General features: G+C 36.4%; 1 protein-coding gene across 3 annotated transcripts; it reads left to right on the forward strand.

Annotated features, from left to right (window-relative positions):
* Window positions 1–447: 447 nt before the first annotated feature.
* Window positions 448–14888, forward strand: LOC107765276 (uncharacterized). Of its 3 annotated transcripts, none has more exons than XR_012698066.1 (13): window positions 448–711; window positions 4042–4094; window positions 4735–4903; window positions 5018–5081; window positions 6960–7039; window positions 7165–7318; window positions 8038–8099; window positions 8214–8276; window positions 9864–9922; window positions 10255–10336; window positions 10580–10633; window positions 13204–13247; window positions 13362–13457. XR_012698066.1 is itself a non-coding variant. In XM_075228072.1 (13 exons), exons 1-13 carry the CDS (start codon window positions 565–567, stop codon window positions 14632–14634), a joined length of 1227 nt encoding a protein of 408 aa, XP_075084173.1. In that variant the 5' UTR covers window positions 451–564; the 3' UTR covers window positions 14635–14888. The 3 variants fall into 3 exon arrangements, 2 of the variants coding, with proteins under 2 accessions (XP_075084174.1, XP_075084173.1); XM_075228072.1 differs by lacking the exon at window positions 10580–10633 and adding an exon at window positions 14616–14888 and having other exon boundaries at window positions 451–711; window positions 13362–13592; XM_075228073.1 differs by lacking the exons at window positions 13204–13247; window positions 13362–13457 and adding an exon at window positions 10811–10907.
* Window positions 14889–21017: the final 6129 nt, after the last annotated feature.

Raw genomic sequence — 21017 nt, forward strand, 5'->3', positions numbered from 1 at the left:
ACATAACATTCTCATAAAGAAAATAGCTATAATTATTAATATAATTAACTTAATTAAATTGTTCATTGTTGCAAGTTTAAAAGATATTTAGTTATTTTAAATTCAATAAACGAGTCAATATAACAACATTATTGTTGTCATTTAAATGAATATCACATCAATTTTAATGCCCATTTTTATTTTACATAATTTATTTTTTTTGTATGTAATTTTTAATTTATTAACACGTACAACACACGTACTCTAAAGCTAGTATATAAAATATAATACAAACACTTGTTGAGATATTTTTTTAGTCTTAATTATTTTCTTGACATAAATTTTATTGTTCACATTTATTTCTAACCGAACAACCGAAAAATGGAAAAAATAATATTTCTTGGCGTTTGGTTGAAAACTTGCAACCCAACTTTGGCTGCCGTAAAATGAAAAAAGAAAAACAAAGGAAAAGAAAAAGAGAAAAACAAAACTGAAGAAGCAACCCAATTAGCCCAAACCCTATTAACCAGCACAGTGACTGAAAGACAAGCAGAGAAAGCTTTCACCGGGAACAAACCAGCAAAGATGGACGCAATAAGGAAGCAGCTGGACGTGTTAATGGGAGCGAATCGCAACGGCGACGTCCGTGAGGTCGATCGGAAGTACTACGACCGTGAAGTTTGCCGTCTCTTCCTCGCTGGCCTCTGTCCTCACGAGCTTTTCCAACTCACTGTGCGTAATCGAAAACACACACACACGCACACTCTCTCTCTCTCTCTTGCATGTTTCTGTGATTGTGTTTTGGAGCTCTATATTCCATGTTTCTGCGATTGTATTTTGGAGCTCTAGATTCAGAAATGTTAATTTACGCGTGCATGGAAGTTTTGTTTTGTTTCCTTTTTGTTGCTGAAAAAGCTGGAAGTATTGTTGAAATAGTAGTTTATTGGCTCTGTTATTACTCTTTGTACTGGAACTGTTGAAAGAAAATCGTAGGAAGCTTTGCTGTGAAAATTTATCTCCAAGTGTGTGTATATCTAGGGGGGTTACAGGAATAGACGAAGCATTAATTAATCTTTTGGCTGCAAATGTAGTTGTTCTCTGAAGGAGCTTTGTTGAACCTTCTTCTATTTTTCTTTTTTGTTTTATTGATTCCTCTTGCTTTATAATTGTTGAAGTAAAATCATTGAAACTTCCTAAAGTAGGCATATCAAGCCCTAGATTACATTTACGCTGTCACTGAGTGTGTAGAATTTTAGGGCTGTACTGTGTCGTGATACTTGTTAGTGCTTTAGGTTCCCTGTTTCTTTATGAACATCTTTTGAGTATTGGCATTTCCCTTTTTGGTATTGATCTTTTCTTTTACTTCCATATTTTTCATTTTATGTGATGATATTACCAGGCTCGAGGTTTAACATTTTAATTTGGCTAATACAATATTTGTGATGATTAACAATATTAAAGTATTGGTTGAAAGAATATATTATATCACATCAAAGTTAAAGTGTTTAAGTGTGTAATTTAAAGAATGTAACTTTTTGAGAAGTGTGAAAGTTGTATAGAATAGAATGGTGTAAAACAGTGTCGAGTGTCCTAAAAATAGGAGTGTTGCATGATTAAAGTGTCGGAGTACCTTTTCTGGTGTTTGAATCTTAAATTCTTTTGAAATGGTTTTAAAATTACTCTTGTTGACTGCAATGAGCATGTCCCGTTGTAAACATTGTGAATGAGTTATATGTAGCTCGTCTTCGCCCTCTCTATATAATGTGGTTAAAGGCTTGTTTGAGGCGCGCTTAAATCCTGAAAGTAGGTGAATCTAAGGGTGGGTGCTTCACCTTGTTTGGGCGAGGCTTTAGAGAAGTATCGATGTGATAAGATAAGCATCTCATCGCGATGGGTCCTATCTTGAATTGAGCGGCACTAAATGGAAAAAAGATATTTTAGTTGTTAATGACACACATTATCAATAAATTTGTTACTTATAAAAAAGAATTAAAAATCTAAGATAAGAAAACAGTCACTTAATGACCTATTAAAAACAGTCACTTAACTGTTTTTTAAGAATGGTAAGGTTTAAAACAGTCACTTAACTTGAATTTAGAAACTTGAAACTGCATCTTGTGCATCTAATTCAAAATTTTAAGTTTTGAAGTTAACTTACATGTCCTCTTTTTGTATCGTCGAGAAATCTCCGAGGGCTATGTTCAAAACTTGCTGGATAATGTCCTCGCTCCTCTACCCTTTTCCACTTAAATACCAAGCTTTTATTTGTGCCAGGGCTCGAACTCGTGAAGTGCACCTACCTCTCACATCACAACGAGTTTTTTAATTTAATTGAATATATCAATTAAAGTACTAGCTTTTACTTATACTATTTTTCATAATATTCTTAATTTGGGAAATAAGTGGAAACCATCAATATCATAGTGACTATTTATATTTTAAAGAACATTCAAGGTTAAAAAGAATTTAGAGGAAAAAAATAATAGAATTTTAGACAATGGAATCTAAGTCAAGTAGATATCTTCATATGAAATAACCTTTCGCTGCTTGAATATACTCGTTAAAATGTTTGAAAGTCAGAGAAAAAAACTAGAAAAAGGTAAGAAGATGTTTTAAGCACTCTAGTTCTTATGAATTTAAGCTCGGAGCAATAGAATATAAAAGTATAGCACACATTCTTTGAAGAGAAAGCTAACAAGTATATAGAAATAATATAAGCCCATTGATAAGGTAGTTGTCAAAATTTAATTGAGATAAGAAAATGTTTGCACGCAGAGTGATTCTCAAAAAGACACACTTACCAAAAGGACAGTACCATTTTCCAAGTTATGTTCAACAGTTGCATATTTTCTTGGCAATGAAAACTGCACTTTCTCCTTTAAAACATTCGTTTTAAAAAAATAAAAAAAAACACATACACTTATTGGGCCCTTAAGAATATGTGGCCTAAAGCACTCGCTTGAGCTGCTTCACCCTAAGGCCGTCCATGCATCACGGACTGCGCTTTTGCCACTAGACCAAAACCCCGGGGGCAATTTAAATGTCTTTTTACTTCATATATATCACTAAAGTGCAGTTTTTTTTTTTACTTTGACGATATAATTGTTTTTTTTCTATTGCATTCATATGCAGTATTTGATGTCTTCATTGCACCTTTATTTATTAAAACTCGTGTGTTAATTGCGCATTGGCTTAAAGCCTCAACAAGATTTTGAGCGCTTTTCTATGCTTTTGGGGCTTACTCTTAAGTATTAAGGGCTTTGTTTGAATCTCCTCACATGCTGTACTAGTACTAAAGCTTATCCAGCTACCATTTATAAAAACTTGCACATCCTTTTTCCTACATTGCATTCGCTTTGTGTCTAAAGGAACATAAGCTAAACACTTACGAGTAATAAGAGGTCAATCATAGCATAGTGAAATTTAATGAATAATCAGTAATCCATTAGTGCTGATGTTTTCACTCTCTAAAGCATAGAAGTTTCTTTTCAACTTGAACTTTGTATTTAATACTTCTATTGGCGATACCTTCTACCAAGTAAAATCATTCATTACTGAAGAGGTGATGGTTATCATCTTAGTTAAAAATATACAACAATTTGGGGGTGGGGGTTCAATTTTGTACCTTGATCTAGGCCTGCTTCTGCTTTCTGTATTTTGCAATTGATTGTAACATTTTTTCTTTTCTTTCTTTTTTTGATGTAGTAAGGGTAATTTTTATTAAAGCTAGTATTGAGAAGGTGTCTTTTCTCTACTTTCACTAGGTAGGGGTAAGGTTTGCGTACACACTACCCTCCCCAAACCCCACTTGTGGGAATATACTGGGTTTGTTGTTGTATCGAGAAGGTGTCTTCTAAAAAGTACAAAAAAGTATTACAAAGACTTTATTGCAACATTTGCTTCATTGAGTCTACAAACTCACAAAAGATACTCAATGTCTTCTGATCTATATTCCTTGCACCAGATATATAAGCTATGTATGCATTTGTATTTGACAAAGTATAGATGTTGTATCTTCTCCTCTGCAATTGATTGTAACATTTCTTATATGGATCTGTGCAGAAAATGGACATGGGGCCATGCCCTAAGCTGCATTCGTTGCAGCTGAGGAAAGAGTATCCTTTTTCTGTTATGTTTATGTTATGATTTGCCAAATATGTCATCTGATTTCGAGGTGTGATTATGTATTCATATATGCTGGTAGGCTAGCTTGTCAGAATCTTTTTAACTCTCTAATGTTGTTTCTTCATGTTTTTCTGTCTTTTTTGTCCTTTTATGGTTCCTTCTAGTTTCTGGTAAAGCAAAGGTTGATGCTTCCCTCACCCCTCTTCCCGAAAAAAGAAAGAAAGAAGAGATAAAAGAAAATAATGGAATTTTTCATCTATCCTGCAGAGCTTGTCATTGATTGTATTAGCAGTAAAGGAAAACTGTGAGGTATTAATAAGTGGTCTGCTTACACACCCCCCCCCTTGATATTGAGTATATTAATTGTCCAAGGTGCTCACATTCAAACATTCTTCTCCTTTCTTTTCTTAAGAGTATTCCCAAGTAAAAAGAAATTTAGTGCTTTTCTTTCTCTTGGTATCTAGAATAGTAGCCGTCCAAGGTGCTAACTTGTCATTTTTAATTAAAGTGTACATGGCAAAATTCTTAATCCTTCATTGGTGGTGGCTTGCTATGTCAACATTGCTTATACCTTGCTTTTGCGAATCTTTAATATTCTAGCGCCTTTTGTCTTGCCTTAACTCTGTTCAGCTATGAGGAAGCAAAAGCAAAAGGTCAAGATAACTATGATAGAGACTTGGAGGATGTAATAGATAGGCTGATTATTGAATGTGATCGAAAAATAACTAGAGCCCTTAAACGACTAGATGAGGAGGATGCAAAAGCTGCAATTGCCATATCAGTATCTGAAGTTACTCAGGTAACTGTAGAATGTTGGGCTCTAACATTAAGTAACTTCCTTTTATTGGTCTCTGGTACTTACTTTTCCCCTTCTGCTTTTAGTCTGTCACAATTACACTTGCTTAAATTGCAGGCACCTGATATCGTTGAGCTTTCAAAGCAAATTAAAGAGAAGTTGAAAGAAGCTAATCGCTTTGGTAAGCCCTTTAAGTTATGCTACTTCCTGGTGCAAGGACATTCATCAAGCAAATCAGCATGGGCATATTCTCATGATGTGTCGTGTTACCAGTTTATGATTTCTTAAATCTCACGTGTTGTGAGTCATGATATATATATATGAAATATTATGAATTGGCTTGCCCAATCTAGTTACTGTGTGCACACACGAACCTCTTTAAGGGAATATGGTAGACTTGAGAGTCAATGCTGATATTATAAGATGCTTCAACTTTGCCTCAAAGTATCAGCTCTATGAAGGTCAGGTTTCATGGTTAGATCTAGTCCTCTGTGTTCGCTAGTAAGGGGTGGCAAATGGGCGGTTTGGGCTGAGTTTGGGTGGGTCAAAATGGGTTGAAGCAAGAAATGGGTCATTGCCCAACCCTGCCCAAAGCTTACTTGCGCTAAGATGGGTTGGGTCAAAATGGGCTAAACAATAGGTTGTAGCCCAACCCGCCCAACTTGACCCAACTTTTGTGTATTCTTTCAACGACACTAAACATTATTCACATTGCTTAAATTGACTAAAATAATACACTTTATAAGATCCATAATTACATTAATATCGCTACCGTCCTATTTGATTCGCTGTTTTTTTTCCTGTTCTTTTAAACTTGTCTCTGACAACAGCGAAAAAAATTTATTTCTTCTGATTCGTTTGAAACAATGAATATTTACATGCGGACATGTGGTAAGTACCGTCTTTGATTCACGGTTATGCCTTTGACATTTTATTTTCAATAAATTGGTCAATTTGAAAATTAATTGTTAAAATAAAGGTATATGTATATTCATATTCAAGCAATCATAATATAGGGCGTTTACATTAGAAGATTGGAATATAAAGAATAAAATTGAAACAAAAATGTTACCCAAGATCACCTTGTATCCTTATTATAGAAGTTATTTATTCTTCTCAATAGGTACTAATACATTTATTTTGTAAAATAAATACAAAAGGATATACTTGAACTTCGGACAATAATATAATCAAAAGGTTGACTATGTAGTTACTGGTTCAAGTAATTTAAAAAGAAGAAAATAGGGTCAGTTTAAAAAAGGTTGACTAGGTAGACATGGGATTTGTTCATGGAAGAAGGAAGAAGAAGAAAGTTGAAGTGACAAAGTTGAAAATCAGATATGGACTTGCTATTCATGGGTCAGTTTGGGCTGAAATGATGGGCTGATTTGGGCTACTGAAAATAAATGGGTTTAGTTGGGTTGTGCCCAAACTTAGCCCATCATTGAAGTATCTCATGCCCAACCCATTAAAACCTGGGTGGGTTGGGCGGGTCAAATGGATTTGGGCTACTTTTGCCACCCCTCTTAAGCTAACTAGGAAAATGCATGTTTGATTGGATCTTGTCTTGTGTTAACTTAGTAAACACATGTTCTTGCTGATGAAAGCAACTATCTGGAAATTGTAGGAAATATATAGGTTTGATCTAGGATGTAGCTTTATTAGGCCTTTACAAAAAATGGATATAGATTCATTAGAAACTTAGAACTGAAAACAAGAGGAGCAGGAGGTGTAAAAATTACAGAGATTGGAAAAGCAATGTGAAATAGGATATCTTATAATAGGAGGCTAGTAGGGTTAGTTATGATGTAATTAGGGCGACTGAGGCGGAGTTCCTTGCTCTGCAGGGCGAATGTACACTTTGATGTAAATGGTTTGCATCTCTAGGATGCTGGTTCTAATAAAGTAACTCATCAAAAAGGCAGTGATCAATTTGATTGTAACATAGGTATCAGATGAATAAAATATGTGCTACTTTGTTTTATGAACTTCTCTACATGAAAGAGGAAGGTGCTACCTTTTAGTTAGATAAGATTTTAAATGATCTATTTCCTTGCAGATTTTGAAGGCAAGGCAGATATGAAGATTCGAGCTTTGGAAGAGGTCGAGGAACTTAGAGCAAAGAGGGCAGACAAACAGGTGCCGAGGGGAATTCAAGACATTCAATTTCCTTTTCCAATAAGTCAATTCAAACAATAATTCATTACATGTTTAAACTTCCTCGGCTAAATATTTATATCACAATACTGTTCCCTTTGCTTCAGTCAATTCTTCTTTTGGAGGCTTTTAACAAAGACCGAGCATCATTACCTCAGCCCCTTCAGAATGCTCCACAATTAGCACCCTTTCCTGCTGCTACTCCAGATCCTCGCATACAAGAAATGATAAATGAGAAACTGAAGAAAGCAGAAGATCTCGGTATGTACAAATTTAATATCTATATAACCATGAAGTTCTTTGTCTATGACCTACTTATTTTGCATCAAGTCCTGGTATTTCTTCATTAATACGCTTTCCCAGGCTGACTGTGTTTGGATCTTGGGAAATCCTGTTGATTTCTGTTCATGTCCATGAGTGTTTCAATGGCAATTTGAGAAGTAAAGTAACTACAGGAACAAGAGTGACTAGTTTGGCTTTAGAAGCATCTTAGTGACTACTTTGGAATGGAAATTGATTCAGTGAGTGAAGTACAGGATAGACATGGACAAATTTTATTCCCAGTCAGTTATTTGTTCTGATACCTTGACATTCTACAGCATTTCTTCATTGTGGAACCAAATAAGATGGTGATGTGCACAGGTCATTTTGAAGCAGAACAGGGATCCTCTGATCTCAATTTTCTGATGGAAAAGCATTTATAGGGAAAAGGAAAAAAGAGAAATGATCGACTGATATCTAAAGAAATGTTATAACAGATATTGACTAAAGAGAAACTTATCAGAAGAAAAATTGACTTAGTAGAAGATTAAGCCCAACGTGGAAGAATTTTGCTTTTGTAAACCTCAAATGATATCTACTGTAGGTACTTTATCTGAGCAAAATGCTGCATAGCTTTTGCTCATATTTTTAATTACTTTCTCGTAACTTTTTTCTGATCAATTACTTTATTTTGATAATTTTGCCCTCATTGTATTTAGGTGAGCAAGGGATGGTTGATGAAGCTCAAAAAGCATTAGAAGAGGCTGAAGCGCTTAAGAAGGTTCCGGTGTTGTGCTTGTTTATGAACTTTTGATGCTTTAGTTTGCCTCTCTTTCCTTTCTCTATTTATGAGTTTCTTGTCAGTGCTATGTTCCTAACTATCTTCTTTATTCAGCTGCCTGCAAGGCAAGATCCTGTTCAGGATTCCTCAAAGTACACTGCAGCCGATGTGCGGATCGTATGTCAATTTTCTCCATCTCTGTTAGGCGGTATTATTGTGTATGAATTATTATCTTTGTTGCAGACCAAAAATAAATAAATAAATGTGTTCTATCTCGAACTGTTTAAGCTTTTAAGTTAGGTGGCACACACTTCATCGCAGTATTAGAGCAGAGATTTTGTGTTCGAGTCTCACTACCCACCTATCAAATTGTCCAGGAAAAAAAAAAGGAAGAATGAGGCAGCACGTGACACAGCATGCTGTAGACCTAAACTACTTGGATAAAATTGTTCTCCATTAGGTTAAGCTTTTAGATGCAATGGTCAAAACACCTATGTAATGTATTTTTGTAAACTCTGAATCTTCCCTGGGTGTTAATCATAAAAATTGTAATTTCAATTTGAGAATCTATTTTACCAATTCATGAAGAACACCCTCAATGAGACTTTGTGTATCCTTATAAAAGAAAAAGAGACTATTCTATGGATGGAATGGTTGGGGAATGGGGTGTAGAATCTTACCTTTTGAATTTTAAAGAAGTTTCAGTTTGCAGGGGTTACATTCTCTTTTTAGGTAAGCTAAGAGCTTGGTTGGATTTTGTAGCATCATTCTGTTTCATTTTCCAAAAGTGTGGGATATGACTGGGTATGTTGTTGTATTCTGTTTCATTTTCCAAGAAAATTCTTTGGAGGAAGAGTTCTGCATTTTATTTGGCTTGCTTTTTGCATTTTCTCAAAGGACTTGTTCGGTTAGCTAGGGAATTTGAATTGAGGAAAAATCGAATAGGATTCAATTGATCAGTAAAAATGCTAAGTTTAACAGAGTGAATGAAGAGCCTTATGGGAGCTTAGATATGTGTGTTTTATGAGGGATGCACTTCGCAGACACACACACACACACACACACACACACACACACACACACACACACACACACGAGAGAGAGGGAGAGGGAGAGGGAGAGGGAGAGGAGTCAAAACAATTTCTGAAGAGTAAATTTAGACTTTGTGCTCCAACACACTGCTCCAAAGAAGACTATGGGAGCTTAGATATGTGTTTTTTGAGGGACGCACTTCGCAGACACACACATACATACACAGACACACACTCTCTCTCTCTCTCTCTCACACACACACACACACCCACACCCACACCCTCACCCAAGAGAGGGAGAGTCAAAACAATTTCTGAAGAGTAAATTTAGACTTTGTGCTCCAACACACTGCTCCAAAGAAGACTTTTTACAGCTTCTCCCAAATTGGGCCACAGGTGCAGAATTGTTTTGTTTGAACTGGAAACTTTTTGAAAATAACAGAATTTGTCCGTCCTCCCACATGGGCTAGTTTGTGCACTGTGTTTCCGTAATTTTCACTGGAAACAATAAAAGCCAGGTTTCTTTTGGGCCTGTGACGATAAATAAAATGAATGAATCATTGATTTCCTCTTGAATTACTAAAACATTGCCTTGAATTGGGACGTATACAGTATGCTTAGTATTAGCAAAATGTATTGTTTTCATGATGTTTGTGCATATGTTCCTGTTAACTTAAGAAAATGAAGTCCTTATATGGAGTTACCAATCCTGATATGTTGATTACTTTTGCAGACTGATCAGAAGCTTCGCGTATGTGACATTTGTGGTGCATTCTTAAGTGTTTACGACAGGTGAATGTTCTTTTTTCTATTTTCTTCTTTCCGGAAGATCTACCTAGTAGCTTTTTAGGAAAGACGGAGGGCTGCTTTGGAGTTTTGAGTACTTCAGTATTTAACATGGCGATTGTACCTCCTTGTTACCAGCAGGCTTTGGGCCCAGTTTTACGAGGATAAACTTTTGCTGCTAAATAATGTGCGTCTTTTTCTGTATTAATTTTATCAATCATGCTATCCTTGGCTAGAAAGTTGTGGGGAAACTGTTATTGTTACAATCTTTTGTGTTAAAAGCTATGCGATTTAGAGCCAAGAATTACCAGTTGTGCTTGCTTTGCTTTTCTCTTCAGTGATAGACGCTTAGCTGATCATTTTGGAGGAAAACTTCATTTGGGTTATATACAAATCCGTGAAAAGTTGGCTGAACTTCAGGTAAGATAAAACAATTTACTTTCCATTAATCCTTATCTTGCTCTTGTTTTGTGAGAAGGCAGCTATATGATATACAATATTTATTAAGGGTATTGTGTTCTTGTATGTATCTGTTTGGAGAAAATATCTGTTTTTAGAAAATGATGCTTGACTGCGTGATGTGATGTGTTTGATCTATTAAGAATTTCGGATGAGCATTTTTAGCAAGTAGCTAAACTGGGTAATCTGAACATTTTGATTCAGGTGCTGGTATAATGTTTCACTTTCTTCTATAGAGATTCTCAGTGTATATGATCTGTGAGTTTTTCTATCCTCGGAGAAGTGTGTATCTTGACTTCTTAATTATCTTGTTGTGCTCTTTGATTTGAGATTAATGGGAACTGAAAGTAAGTTGCGCAGAATTGTTATTGTTCCTGATGGAATTTGAAAAGAGACATAACTTTTCTGTGAAATTCATTAGCTACATTTGAACAGTTTTGGTTCAGGCGGTATAGAATTGTTGCATGAACTTGATCTCTATGAGAGCAGAAGACAATTAATAAGTATACAATGGATATGCCTGTGCCCAAGGTGAAATATCAATTATTTAATGCATGTTTTAAAACATATATTAATGATTTGTGTTCCTGCCACTTGCTGCAACTTTCTGATGGATAGCAGTAAAATCACGTAGTAGCTTAATCACTCTGCATATGAGCACTTACCTGCAGTAATCAAAGTTGTTATAATGCATTGTTGCAAGTTGATCCTTGCTTTGATCTTCTTTTTTTTTACGTGTATAATTTATGAGTCATTTCAGAGCATAGTACAATTTATTTGCCAAAGAAACTCAGTGTATCCTCTATGATAACTGAAAATTGGGTTTCATCCTTTTGAGATGAAAACTGGATTTCATCCCTTTTGTTGCTAGATAAGATTATCTCCTTTAATTTTGTATGGTCCAAAACATTTATGGTATTTGTGAATTGATGTGGCTTCTGGAATCGGATGGTTAAAAGTAGGGGTGCTTATCGGGCGGATAATTACGCTTAACGGTTCGGCTTGTCGGTTATCGGATTATAAATGTAGTAATCCGCTAGCCATCGAATAGGACAACGGGCGGATTGGTATCGGATTGACGATTATCGGGCGGTTTATCGGCTAAACCAAATAGAAAAGTTTTGAACAATCCTAGTCTTGATGAGTACGTTGTAAAATTTGTAGGGTTTCATACTACTGTCAGTCCAAGCCCTCCTGCAACAACTTTCACCAAATTGCAATATGCTAACTGATGGAGAGTGGAGGCAAAGGGTTTCAAAGCTTTAATATTTTTTACAGCACTGTATTTGGTGGCATTAGGGAGTGGTTGTGTGAAACCAAACATGATAGCTCATGGTGCTGACCATTTTAATTACCAAGACAATCCCCTGATTATCTGAGCATTGACAGTAATAAAATTGTAAATGTTGTAGTATTTATTTTACAATGATCAGATGATTAAGATAAATCTTAAAACTGTAATGGACACGGACATTATCATGACCGTTCAATTTGATCAGATCGAGCTGCAATGATCGTGCTTAAACGTGGGTTAAAGAATATAATAACATGAGTTAGGGAGGTAGAAAGTACCAATAATTGAGTTAAGAATTGTGATATTAGCAGAGGCAGAGAGGAGACAAGAATCTTAAAATTTTCCAAAATAAAACCGCAAGTTCTGAGGAAGTGCATGAAACAAAAGAATGGTGATAGTTTCGCATATCTATTTTGTTCAAGATTTTCTGTATAACTGTTAATTTTATTCTTTTTTTTATGTTGAATTTACATATGATTTTTATGTTAAAATTATTAGTTTTCTAACGCCGGACTTACTAACGCCTTATCAAAAGAGTTTTAAAGGTCAAATTATTGTTTTACTTACCTAAAATTTGAAAAGTTACATTAAAAATTGAATTGATCGGCCCATCAAATTATCCTACATAATGTACTTCATAATGAATTCAATTGAGAATTAAAAATTAGGGATTTAGCTATTTAGGATTTCAATAGTACTTTATATACGTAGGGGTAAAGGTGTAAATATAAATATTCTTAATGGGTTAACGGTTTATCCGATAAGAAAAGTGAGTAATTCGCCCCAAACCGTTAAGCCGTTAATTATAAAATCCCAATCCGTTCAACATCCATTACCCCGATAATCCAATACCAATCAGTCAATAAGCCATCGGTTCGGTTAACGGTTTCGGTTCGGTTTTGAACTACCCTAGTTAAAAGCTAAGGCTTTGGTAACATGTTTAATTTAGTCTTTTTTTAAAATACGTTGACTAGTCAATAACTGAAGGAAAAGTAAATCATCCCATTTTGTAGTTGCACGTAGGGGTGGCAAGCGGGTGGGTCAGGTCGGATATGGCGGGTGGAAAACGGGTAATGTAAAAACGGATAAATTATCCGACTCGACTCATTTTTAATACGGATAAAAAACGGGTTAACCGGCGGATAATATATCCATATTATCCATGACTTCTTGAATATGATCACTTTTGAGAGTATTCCTAGTCTCCCAAACTTGAGGAGCCCCCAATTTGAGGCTTTGCAAATGTAAAAGTTAAACCCATTAGTTATCCATTGGTTATCCATTTTCTAAATGGATAATATGGTTCTTATCCATATTTGACCCGTTTTTAAAAAGTTCATTATCAAACCTATTTTTTAATGGGTAATATGGGTGAATAACTATTTTCTTTTAACCATTTTGCTACCACTGGTTGCACGTTCTTTATTTGAATGCATTCTTTTTGGTTGAATATATCCATTGTATTATTACTGGCTGTAATGTGTGGGAAGTTGTGATATGCTTCAATCTTTTCTCTCAATGACAAATTTGTCAGGAAGAAAGAAACCAAAAGCGAAAGGCCTATGAAGAAGAGAGGAGGTAAAGTTAGGTTACCTTTTCAATGTTGTATGCTTGTTTTGCACTTTTTCCTCTCTCTATATATATATATTAGGTTTTATTTGTTTAGTTCAAGTCTTTACTGTTACTATGCAGATCAAAAGAGAGGAGAAGCAGGGAGTGTGGCAGAGAATCAGGCAAGGATCGAGGTGATAGCCGTGAACGAGTGAGGGATCATGATCGTAAGAGCAGGGACCGTGACAGATACTATGAACGAGATTGCAGTTATGAACGCGAGCGTGACAGAGACAGAGACCGCTCTCACAGCTATGATTCCAGAAGTCAGAGGAGATCACGTTCACGGTCAAGGGATTATGATCGTCACAGGTTTTTATTTTTTGAACTGCTACATAAAATGCATTATGGTGTTTTATATTATTGTTTTTTGAGTTATAACCATGAGGTATCAATATACTGCATGACAAGTAGCTTTGAATTCCAAGAATTAACCCAATTAGCGCCTCACCTATTCTCTTAAACTAAAAATAACTGGCAGATGTATAATATATGTATGATTGTGTATAATCAATGTATAATCTATGTGTACCTGCTAGAAAAAGTAAACATTGAATTTGGCCGGTTATTTGTGTAACAATCCCTTTGAATTCCTGGTGGAAATGTTTGAGTGTCAAGAAAGGGAACTGCATACTACCACAACAACCCAATAAAATCCCACAAGTGGGATCTGGGGAGGGTAGAGTGTACACAGACCTTACCGCTACCCCGGAGTAGAGAGGTTGTTTCCGCAGAGCCTCGGCTCAAGAAGACGAAAAAAGACAGTGGATCCGTAACATAGGGAACTGCATACTATATAATTAAAATAGGATAAGGTAATCCCTCGAGGATGAGCTATATTCTTTTATGACGCTCGTTTTTTTTTGTTTTGTGGTATGGTGACTTGGGTGTGCGCTTGTAGGTGTACTGCGCACACCTTTGGTTGGATGGGTATGAGGACACAGATTTTTAACTTTTCTTGAAGTGATGTTTGGTGAGCATGGGCTCCTTGGGGGGGGGGGGTGGGGTAGCATACAAAACCTTCCATTTGGGAGGCACTGTTGTTTCTGGAGATGTTTTGTTTTAAGATTTTCGCACTGAATATCAAGCTACATTCAGTAAATTTTGAAGAAATTATTACATAGAGAAAGGGACGGGGAAGGGGGACAGCGAGAGCTGAACCTGACCGATCATTTCGTACCAGTTTCAGTAGACTATTGATCTACAAATACACTGAAGTATGTACTAGCAAATACATGGTGATGAGGTCATTAATTCGTTCAAGCTATTGCAGATAGCAATTGTAATTATATATTTCTAACTGGTTTCTCTTTTTGTCTGTTATCTTCCTTTCAGGCGTTATGATCGCTACTAGGTGGAAGCTGCTGTTCCCGGAGCTAATTTGTATCTTGTTGGTGGATGCTCACTAGCTAGCTGTTTTAGCATCTAATATGATGTCACTTCTTGGTCTCCCAATTTAGAAAAACATGTTGATGCCACATATATAGCTTGCTTAATTTTGTGGTTGTGGACATTGTATGTAGTGGTAGAAAGAAACTTGATGTTGATCTCTCAATGTTATCGTACATTTTATGCTGCTTTGATATTCTAGTAAAAATGCAGGATTTTGCAGTTTGACTCTCGTACCCCACAGATTGTACGCTTTTTTGCAGGGAATTATACGCAACGAATTATTCATTAAAAGGCTTGACACGTGTAGTGAGTGGGGATTAGAACTCTTGATGATTTGGTTTAGAGCTGTAAGTTTAAAGCCAGTCATGTCTAAAACCTTCAGAAATTTGCTGATGTGTTTCCCATACTTCTTAGTTACGTTGCAGCAGGCTGTGACAGATGAATCAACTTAGTAAAATTTAAGGGATTATAAGTACACACACACACGGCGAACCACGCGATAATATCTCGATATTCATTAATCTGAATGTGTGATTGGACGTAATAATGGACCTGAGATGAACTCTAGTTACTTTTTATATCAGCACAACTGTAGTTACTATAATGAAAACCCAAGAGTTCCAAGCACATAATTAAACCTCTCTCCCCTAGGATAAAACAAATAAGACAATGAAACTGAGAAGTAAGTAAACAAAGCTAATTAAAGGAAAACGTATTACGTACAGGAAGAATGAAATTATGAGGTAACAAGTCAGTACGTACACTTTGTATTATAGACATATCGGGGCCATGATTGATAATTAAGTCATCCACCAAACTATTTATTTCACTAATACAACGTGTAAAATTATAATTACCTCGCGGAACATAACTATCATGAAAAGTCTGCTCCTAATTCGACATAAGCCATTTAAAATTATATTGCGTATGAAATTGAATGTTGGGCTTCATACACAATATGGGGGACTATTTGATAAATATATTTTGAGACAGTTATGAACACTTGCAATTTTCTGGGTTGCTTAGACAGAGGCGGAGCCAAGATTTGAACCTTATGGGTTCGGGATTGTAATCCTTTCAAGTCACTGAGTTCTAAATTAATAAGTTTTACATATCCAATGGATTTCTTAAGACAAATACATGTTTGAACAAAAGTTACTGGGTTCGATCGAATCCGCATCTGGTACCGAGCATCCGCCCCTGGCTGTAGGCTTTGCAAGAAAATTACATATTATTAAATAAAATATCCTGTCCAATCTGTATTGAGTCCACCAACCCCTGGTACTTTTTTTTATGCTATAGACAAGGGACAAGTTAATATATATTTTGAAACACATTTCGAACCTCCAATATCCACAAATCAAACACCCTACTCGACAACAAGTTGATGAATAAGTAAATGCACATGAAATCTCATAGACTAGAGGGAAGATAAGAATCTCAAGGACCCTCACAGAGGGACGAGATTTATGGTTTTGTGGTTCATTAAATAGTTAGTTTTAAAACTTTGCTAACATGCCAGTACTTTCTTTGGTATGCAGTTTTTTTTTAACTTTTGCAGGATTCAGCACAAGTATAGGAATTACAAGAAAGACAATGTTGAGAAACCGTAGGCAAAATCTCCAAGATACACAGGTTCTCTGAGAATAACATATAGTAACTCGAAACATATATTATATAGGTGGTTCCCCTAGAAGCGAGGTAGGAGAGATTGATACGATATCACATTTCCAATCCGTCAATGCTGCTGTAAGTTTGTTTGGCGAAGCTGGTACTGGAATTCATGCCCCCGAGGCTAAGCCTCCAGGGGATCGTTCGGTCCGAGGGATAAGGGATAACTAATCCTGAAATTAAATTTGTATCCCTCGTTTGGATGTGATGACATCGCAATATAACTAATCCTGAAATTAATTATCGCGAAATTAATGTAGTATTATTTTTATCCCTATGGGAGGGCAGGATAACATTCACGGGATAACTAATCCCGAGTAGTTAATTCTGGAATAACTTGTTTACCAACCAAACGACCTCTAATAAATCAAAAACCGCTGAAGAGGTAGGTAAGCACGAGTACTAGGAGTAGTATTAAGTAATTCTCTCATATATTACTACATATGATGAATGAATGTAATATGTCACTTCTTTTTTTTTAAATCTCGAGCTATTATTCCTTTAGTGACTCAAATCCGGGATGCTGACCAACCCCCTCTTGTCATGTAACATATGACTTAGGGTGTGTTTGGTACGAAGAAAAATATTTTTCGAAAAATATTTTCCAATATTTTCATGTTTGGTTAGCTTAAATATTTTGGAAAATATTTTCCTCATGAACTCATTTTTCTCCAATTGGAGGAAAATATTTTCCATAACTCCTTCTCAACCTTCCCCACCCTATTCCCCATCCCCACCAACCCACCCCCACACCCACCACCACCCACCCTCACCCCACCCCCACTCCCACCCTAAATAAAAATATTATTAATAGTACTTTCTTTTCATGTTATAGATAGATTTTTTTTCATTTCAACAAATGAGTATTTTTTTTATGATAAAAAAGTATTCTTTTTTATTTTAATAAAAAAGTACTTTCGTTTCATGACGTAGAAAAATATTTTTTTTTGTTTCAACAAAAAGAGTTTTTTCGTTTCATGATGTAGAAAAAATATTCTTTCATTTCAACCAAAAAAAAGTAAGTCTTTTTTTTATTTCAACAAAATAAGTATTTTCTTTTCATGATGTAGAAAAAGTATTTTCTTTTATTTCAATAAAATGAGTACTTTATTTTCATGTTGGAGAAAGAGTACTTTCTTTTTCAACCAAAAAAAGAGTATTTTCCTTTTAGTTATGGAGCACAAATTTCAACGTTATTTTTATGTAAAAACGTAATGCAGCACATTAGTTCTCTTGGGTTTGTGTGAATTTTTAAAAGAATAATTAAATTCTTGAAGAAAATAGAGTCCTGAAAATATTGGGTATTTGGGAGGAAGGAAACATGGAGACTTGGGGGGGGGGGGAGAGGGGGAGGGGGAAGGGGGGAGGAGAGTGGCATAAAAAAACAATTCTCTACTCTCTAACCAAACACTATAAAATATTTTTCGAAATTTTTTTTTCACTCACCAACCAAACAAGGAAAAATAAGTGATAAAACCAATCATTTTCTAGGAAAATATTTTCTTTCATACCAAATACACCCTTAATTATGGTTTTATAGAGGGTGATTTGAGAAAGAGCGTCGGCTTAACTAGGCCCTCAGAGAAGTTGACAGCTTCAAACAACAGATAAGAAGCGCAGAGACTACAAAAGTTCATGCTCAATCTCCGCGAGCTGGAAAAGGCCAAGACAACCCTGCAGGAACTTACATGCTCAAAACGTTATATATGCAAATCAAAGCAAGCAGCCATTGAGGCAACCGAAAGGCACGATTCAAACAACTCGAAGATGAGAAACCCAACAAGCTCCATGTTGTTGACAGCGAGCTAGATGAGCATTGATGTCGTGTGATAATTTCATGTATTTTTGACGTTATTTACCCTACTTACTTATTGTTTGGATGCTAATTTGTGCGATAATTGCTCTTAATAGAGCTTATTTCACGTGTAGGAATGCATGGACATGAATTGGATAAAAGTTTCACGAAATGGTACCTCAGAGCTACAAAATGGAGCAATAAAAGAAGACGTGCAAGGCAATGAAAAGTCATGGCCATAGACAGTGCAAGGCATTGTCCAGGGCACTGTCATTGGCACCCCAGACAGTGCCTAGCACAGAAATAATGGCGCCATTTATATTGGTGCCCCAGAAATCTTAAAGTTAGTTTTTGAAGGGTTAGACATTAGAGAGGCAAGAGGCTACGAAACACTTTGGAAGCACGAATCACTCGAGTTTTTCTCTCCGCTTTCCTTTAATTTGTAGTTTAATACTTTTAGATATTACTATGATTATTTACACAGTTATGAGTAGCTAAACCCGTCATCTAGGGTTAATGAAATCAATTATTAGATGAAGTCTTGATTGCGTTTTGATATAACCCGTCATCAGGTTGTTACTGTTTCCATTCTCAGTGACTGGGGAGGCTCAAACTTGGCTGAACTCGCTCCCAATAAACTCCATTGCTACTTGGGAGGAACTAGTCAAGTAATTCTTAAACAAATTCTATCCACCCAACAAGACTGCAAGACAAATTGATGAGGTATTGTAGTTCAGGCAGAAACCAACTGAAACTTTGTAAGAAACCTGAGAGAGGTTTATGGGTATGTTGGTAAAGTGTCCACACCATGGCATCCCGGATCAGATGCTAGGGCAGAGATTCTATATGGGTTTGGCTGACAGTCTGAAGGCCAATGTAGATGCTTCAGCCGGGGGTGCATTTTTTAGCAAATCATTCACAGAGTGTAAGATACTTCTTGACAAGATGCTCAAAATTCAGGCTGTATGACGAGGGATACAACACTCACTCCAATAGTGCATTATGTTTCTCTTGACCCAAACAATACAAATACAAAAAACATAGTCACTCTCATGACCCAGATGAGCTTGTTGACAAAGCAAATTTATGAGATGGGCACGAAATAGGTTCATATTGTTGACATAACAAATGGAGGCCTATGTACTCCCTATATAAAATCAGTCGTATATTTGCTCGTGGAGTGGAGAGACTGATAACCAGGGCTTCAGAGAAGACATGAATTACGTAAATAATTTTGGGGGTTAGAGGCAAGGTGGACAACAATGAGGACATCAAAATCAGTAGTACAGACCAACCCAGCAACAGTACAATACCAATCCTGGGGGAGCACGACCACAAGGCCAAGTTGTGCCCTATCAAAGGCAGCAGGGTTACAATTATCAGCACCAACAACAGTTGGCTTACCCGTAGCCTCATCAACAGTAGGTGACCAGACAGGACGACAGTAATATGATAGAAATCAATGGCATGCTGCAACAAATCATTAGGATAAATGGAAGGATGCAAGAAAAGTTAGCCGCACATGACTTGGCTACTAAAGGCATTGAAACTTAGTTAGGCCAGCTGTCCATGGCTTTGAACAATCGCCCACAAGGAATATTGCCTGCAGACACAAATATCAATCCAAAAGAGCAGAACCCAAATCAGTTAATGGTAGTGAGTCTCAGGAATGGAAGGGATTTGGACAGAGAGAAAGAAGTTGCTCAATCCAATAGAGACGCATGGCCACTTACTCCAGTGCCATTCGATATCGATGAGTCGACGAACCTCACAGAAGTTGTAATTGAACAAGCACAAGTTGACAAAGGCAAAGAAAAGGAAATTGAATAGCTCCCAGAACAGGTAGTGGAAAAGACTTCTAATCAGGAAAAGACACAAAGTAGTGGGCAGAAGCTAATTCCAGCACCATTCCCTCAAAGGTTGGAAAAGCAAAAGAAAGATGATCAATGCAGGAAATTTATGGAAATTCTCAAAAAAATTCAATTGAATATTCCGCTGATGGATGCTTTGAGGGAAATGCCAGGCTATGCAAAAATGATGAAGGATTTGATGTCTCAAAAGTTTGACTTTCAGGACCTGTCTACTGTAACTCTAACAAAAACTTGTAGTGCGGTAGTGACAAGACCTATGGCTCAAAAATTGTCTAATCCCGGTAGTTTCACTATCCTATGCACAATTGGAAGTTATGCTTTTGCTAAAGCATTGTGCGACTTGGGAGCCAGTGTTAACTTGATGCCCTTAGCAATCTACACAAAGTTAGGCATTGGCAGAGCTAGACCAACCTCAATGTTGCTGCAACTGGCTGATCGTACAGTGAAAAGACCAATAGGAATCCTAGATGATGTGCTCGTCTAAGTGGGGAAGTTTGTATTTCTTACTGATTTTGTGGTTCTTGACTGCCAGGCTGACGAAGAAATACCCATAATTTTGGGAAGGCCGTTCTTAGCCACTGGGAGAGCATTAATTGACTGTGAGACTGGAGAGTTAAAAATGAGGTTGAATAATGAAGAAATAATATTTAATGTTCAACAATCTATGAGGAGGCCCAGCAAATTTGCAAATTATTCGCTAGTGGAGGCAGTTGATGTGATACTACAAGAGGAGGATGATACTCTTAATGTCAAAGACCCATTAGAAGCTTGTTTGATGAATTTGAAAGGAGTGGATGGTGAAGAGTTAGCAGAGTGGGTTATGTCTCTCGAAGGTCGAGGGTTCTGGAAAAGGGAACCCCAGTTTGATCCACTACACTTAGAAGAAAGAGAAACACCACCTGCTAAGCCATCAATAGAGGAACTACCACAGTTGGACCTGAAATCGTTTCTAGCTCACCTCATGTATGTTTTCTTAGGGCCTACTATACTTTACCTGTTATTATCTCA

Source organism: Nicotiana tabacum, chromosome 13 (assembly GCF_000715075.1).
Source record: "Nicotiana tabacum cultivar K326 chromosome 13, ASM71507v2, whole genome shotgun sequence".
NCBI lineage: Eukaryota > Viridiplantae > Streptophyta > Magnoliopsida > Solanales > Solanaceae > Nicotiana > Nicotiana tabacum.

What these genes read in the sequence shown, in the direction of transcription:
- LOC107765276 (XM_075228072.1), top strand. Translation starts at nt 565, where the DNA reads ATGGACGCAATAAGGAAGCAGCTGGACGTGTTAATGGGAGCGAATCGC. An exon ending in CAGTATCTGAAGTTACTCAG is followed by an intron (nt 4,904 to 5,017) that starts GTAACTGTAGAA and finishes CTTAAATTGCAG; the next exon opens with GCACCTGATATCGTTGAGCT. An exon ending in CTGCAGCCGATGTGCGGATC is followed by an intron (nt 8,277 to 9,863) that starts GTATGTCAATTT and finishes TTACTTTTGCAG; the next exon opens with ACTGATCAGAAGCTTCGCGT.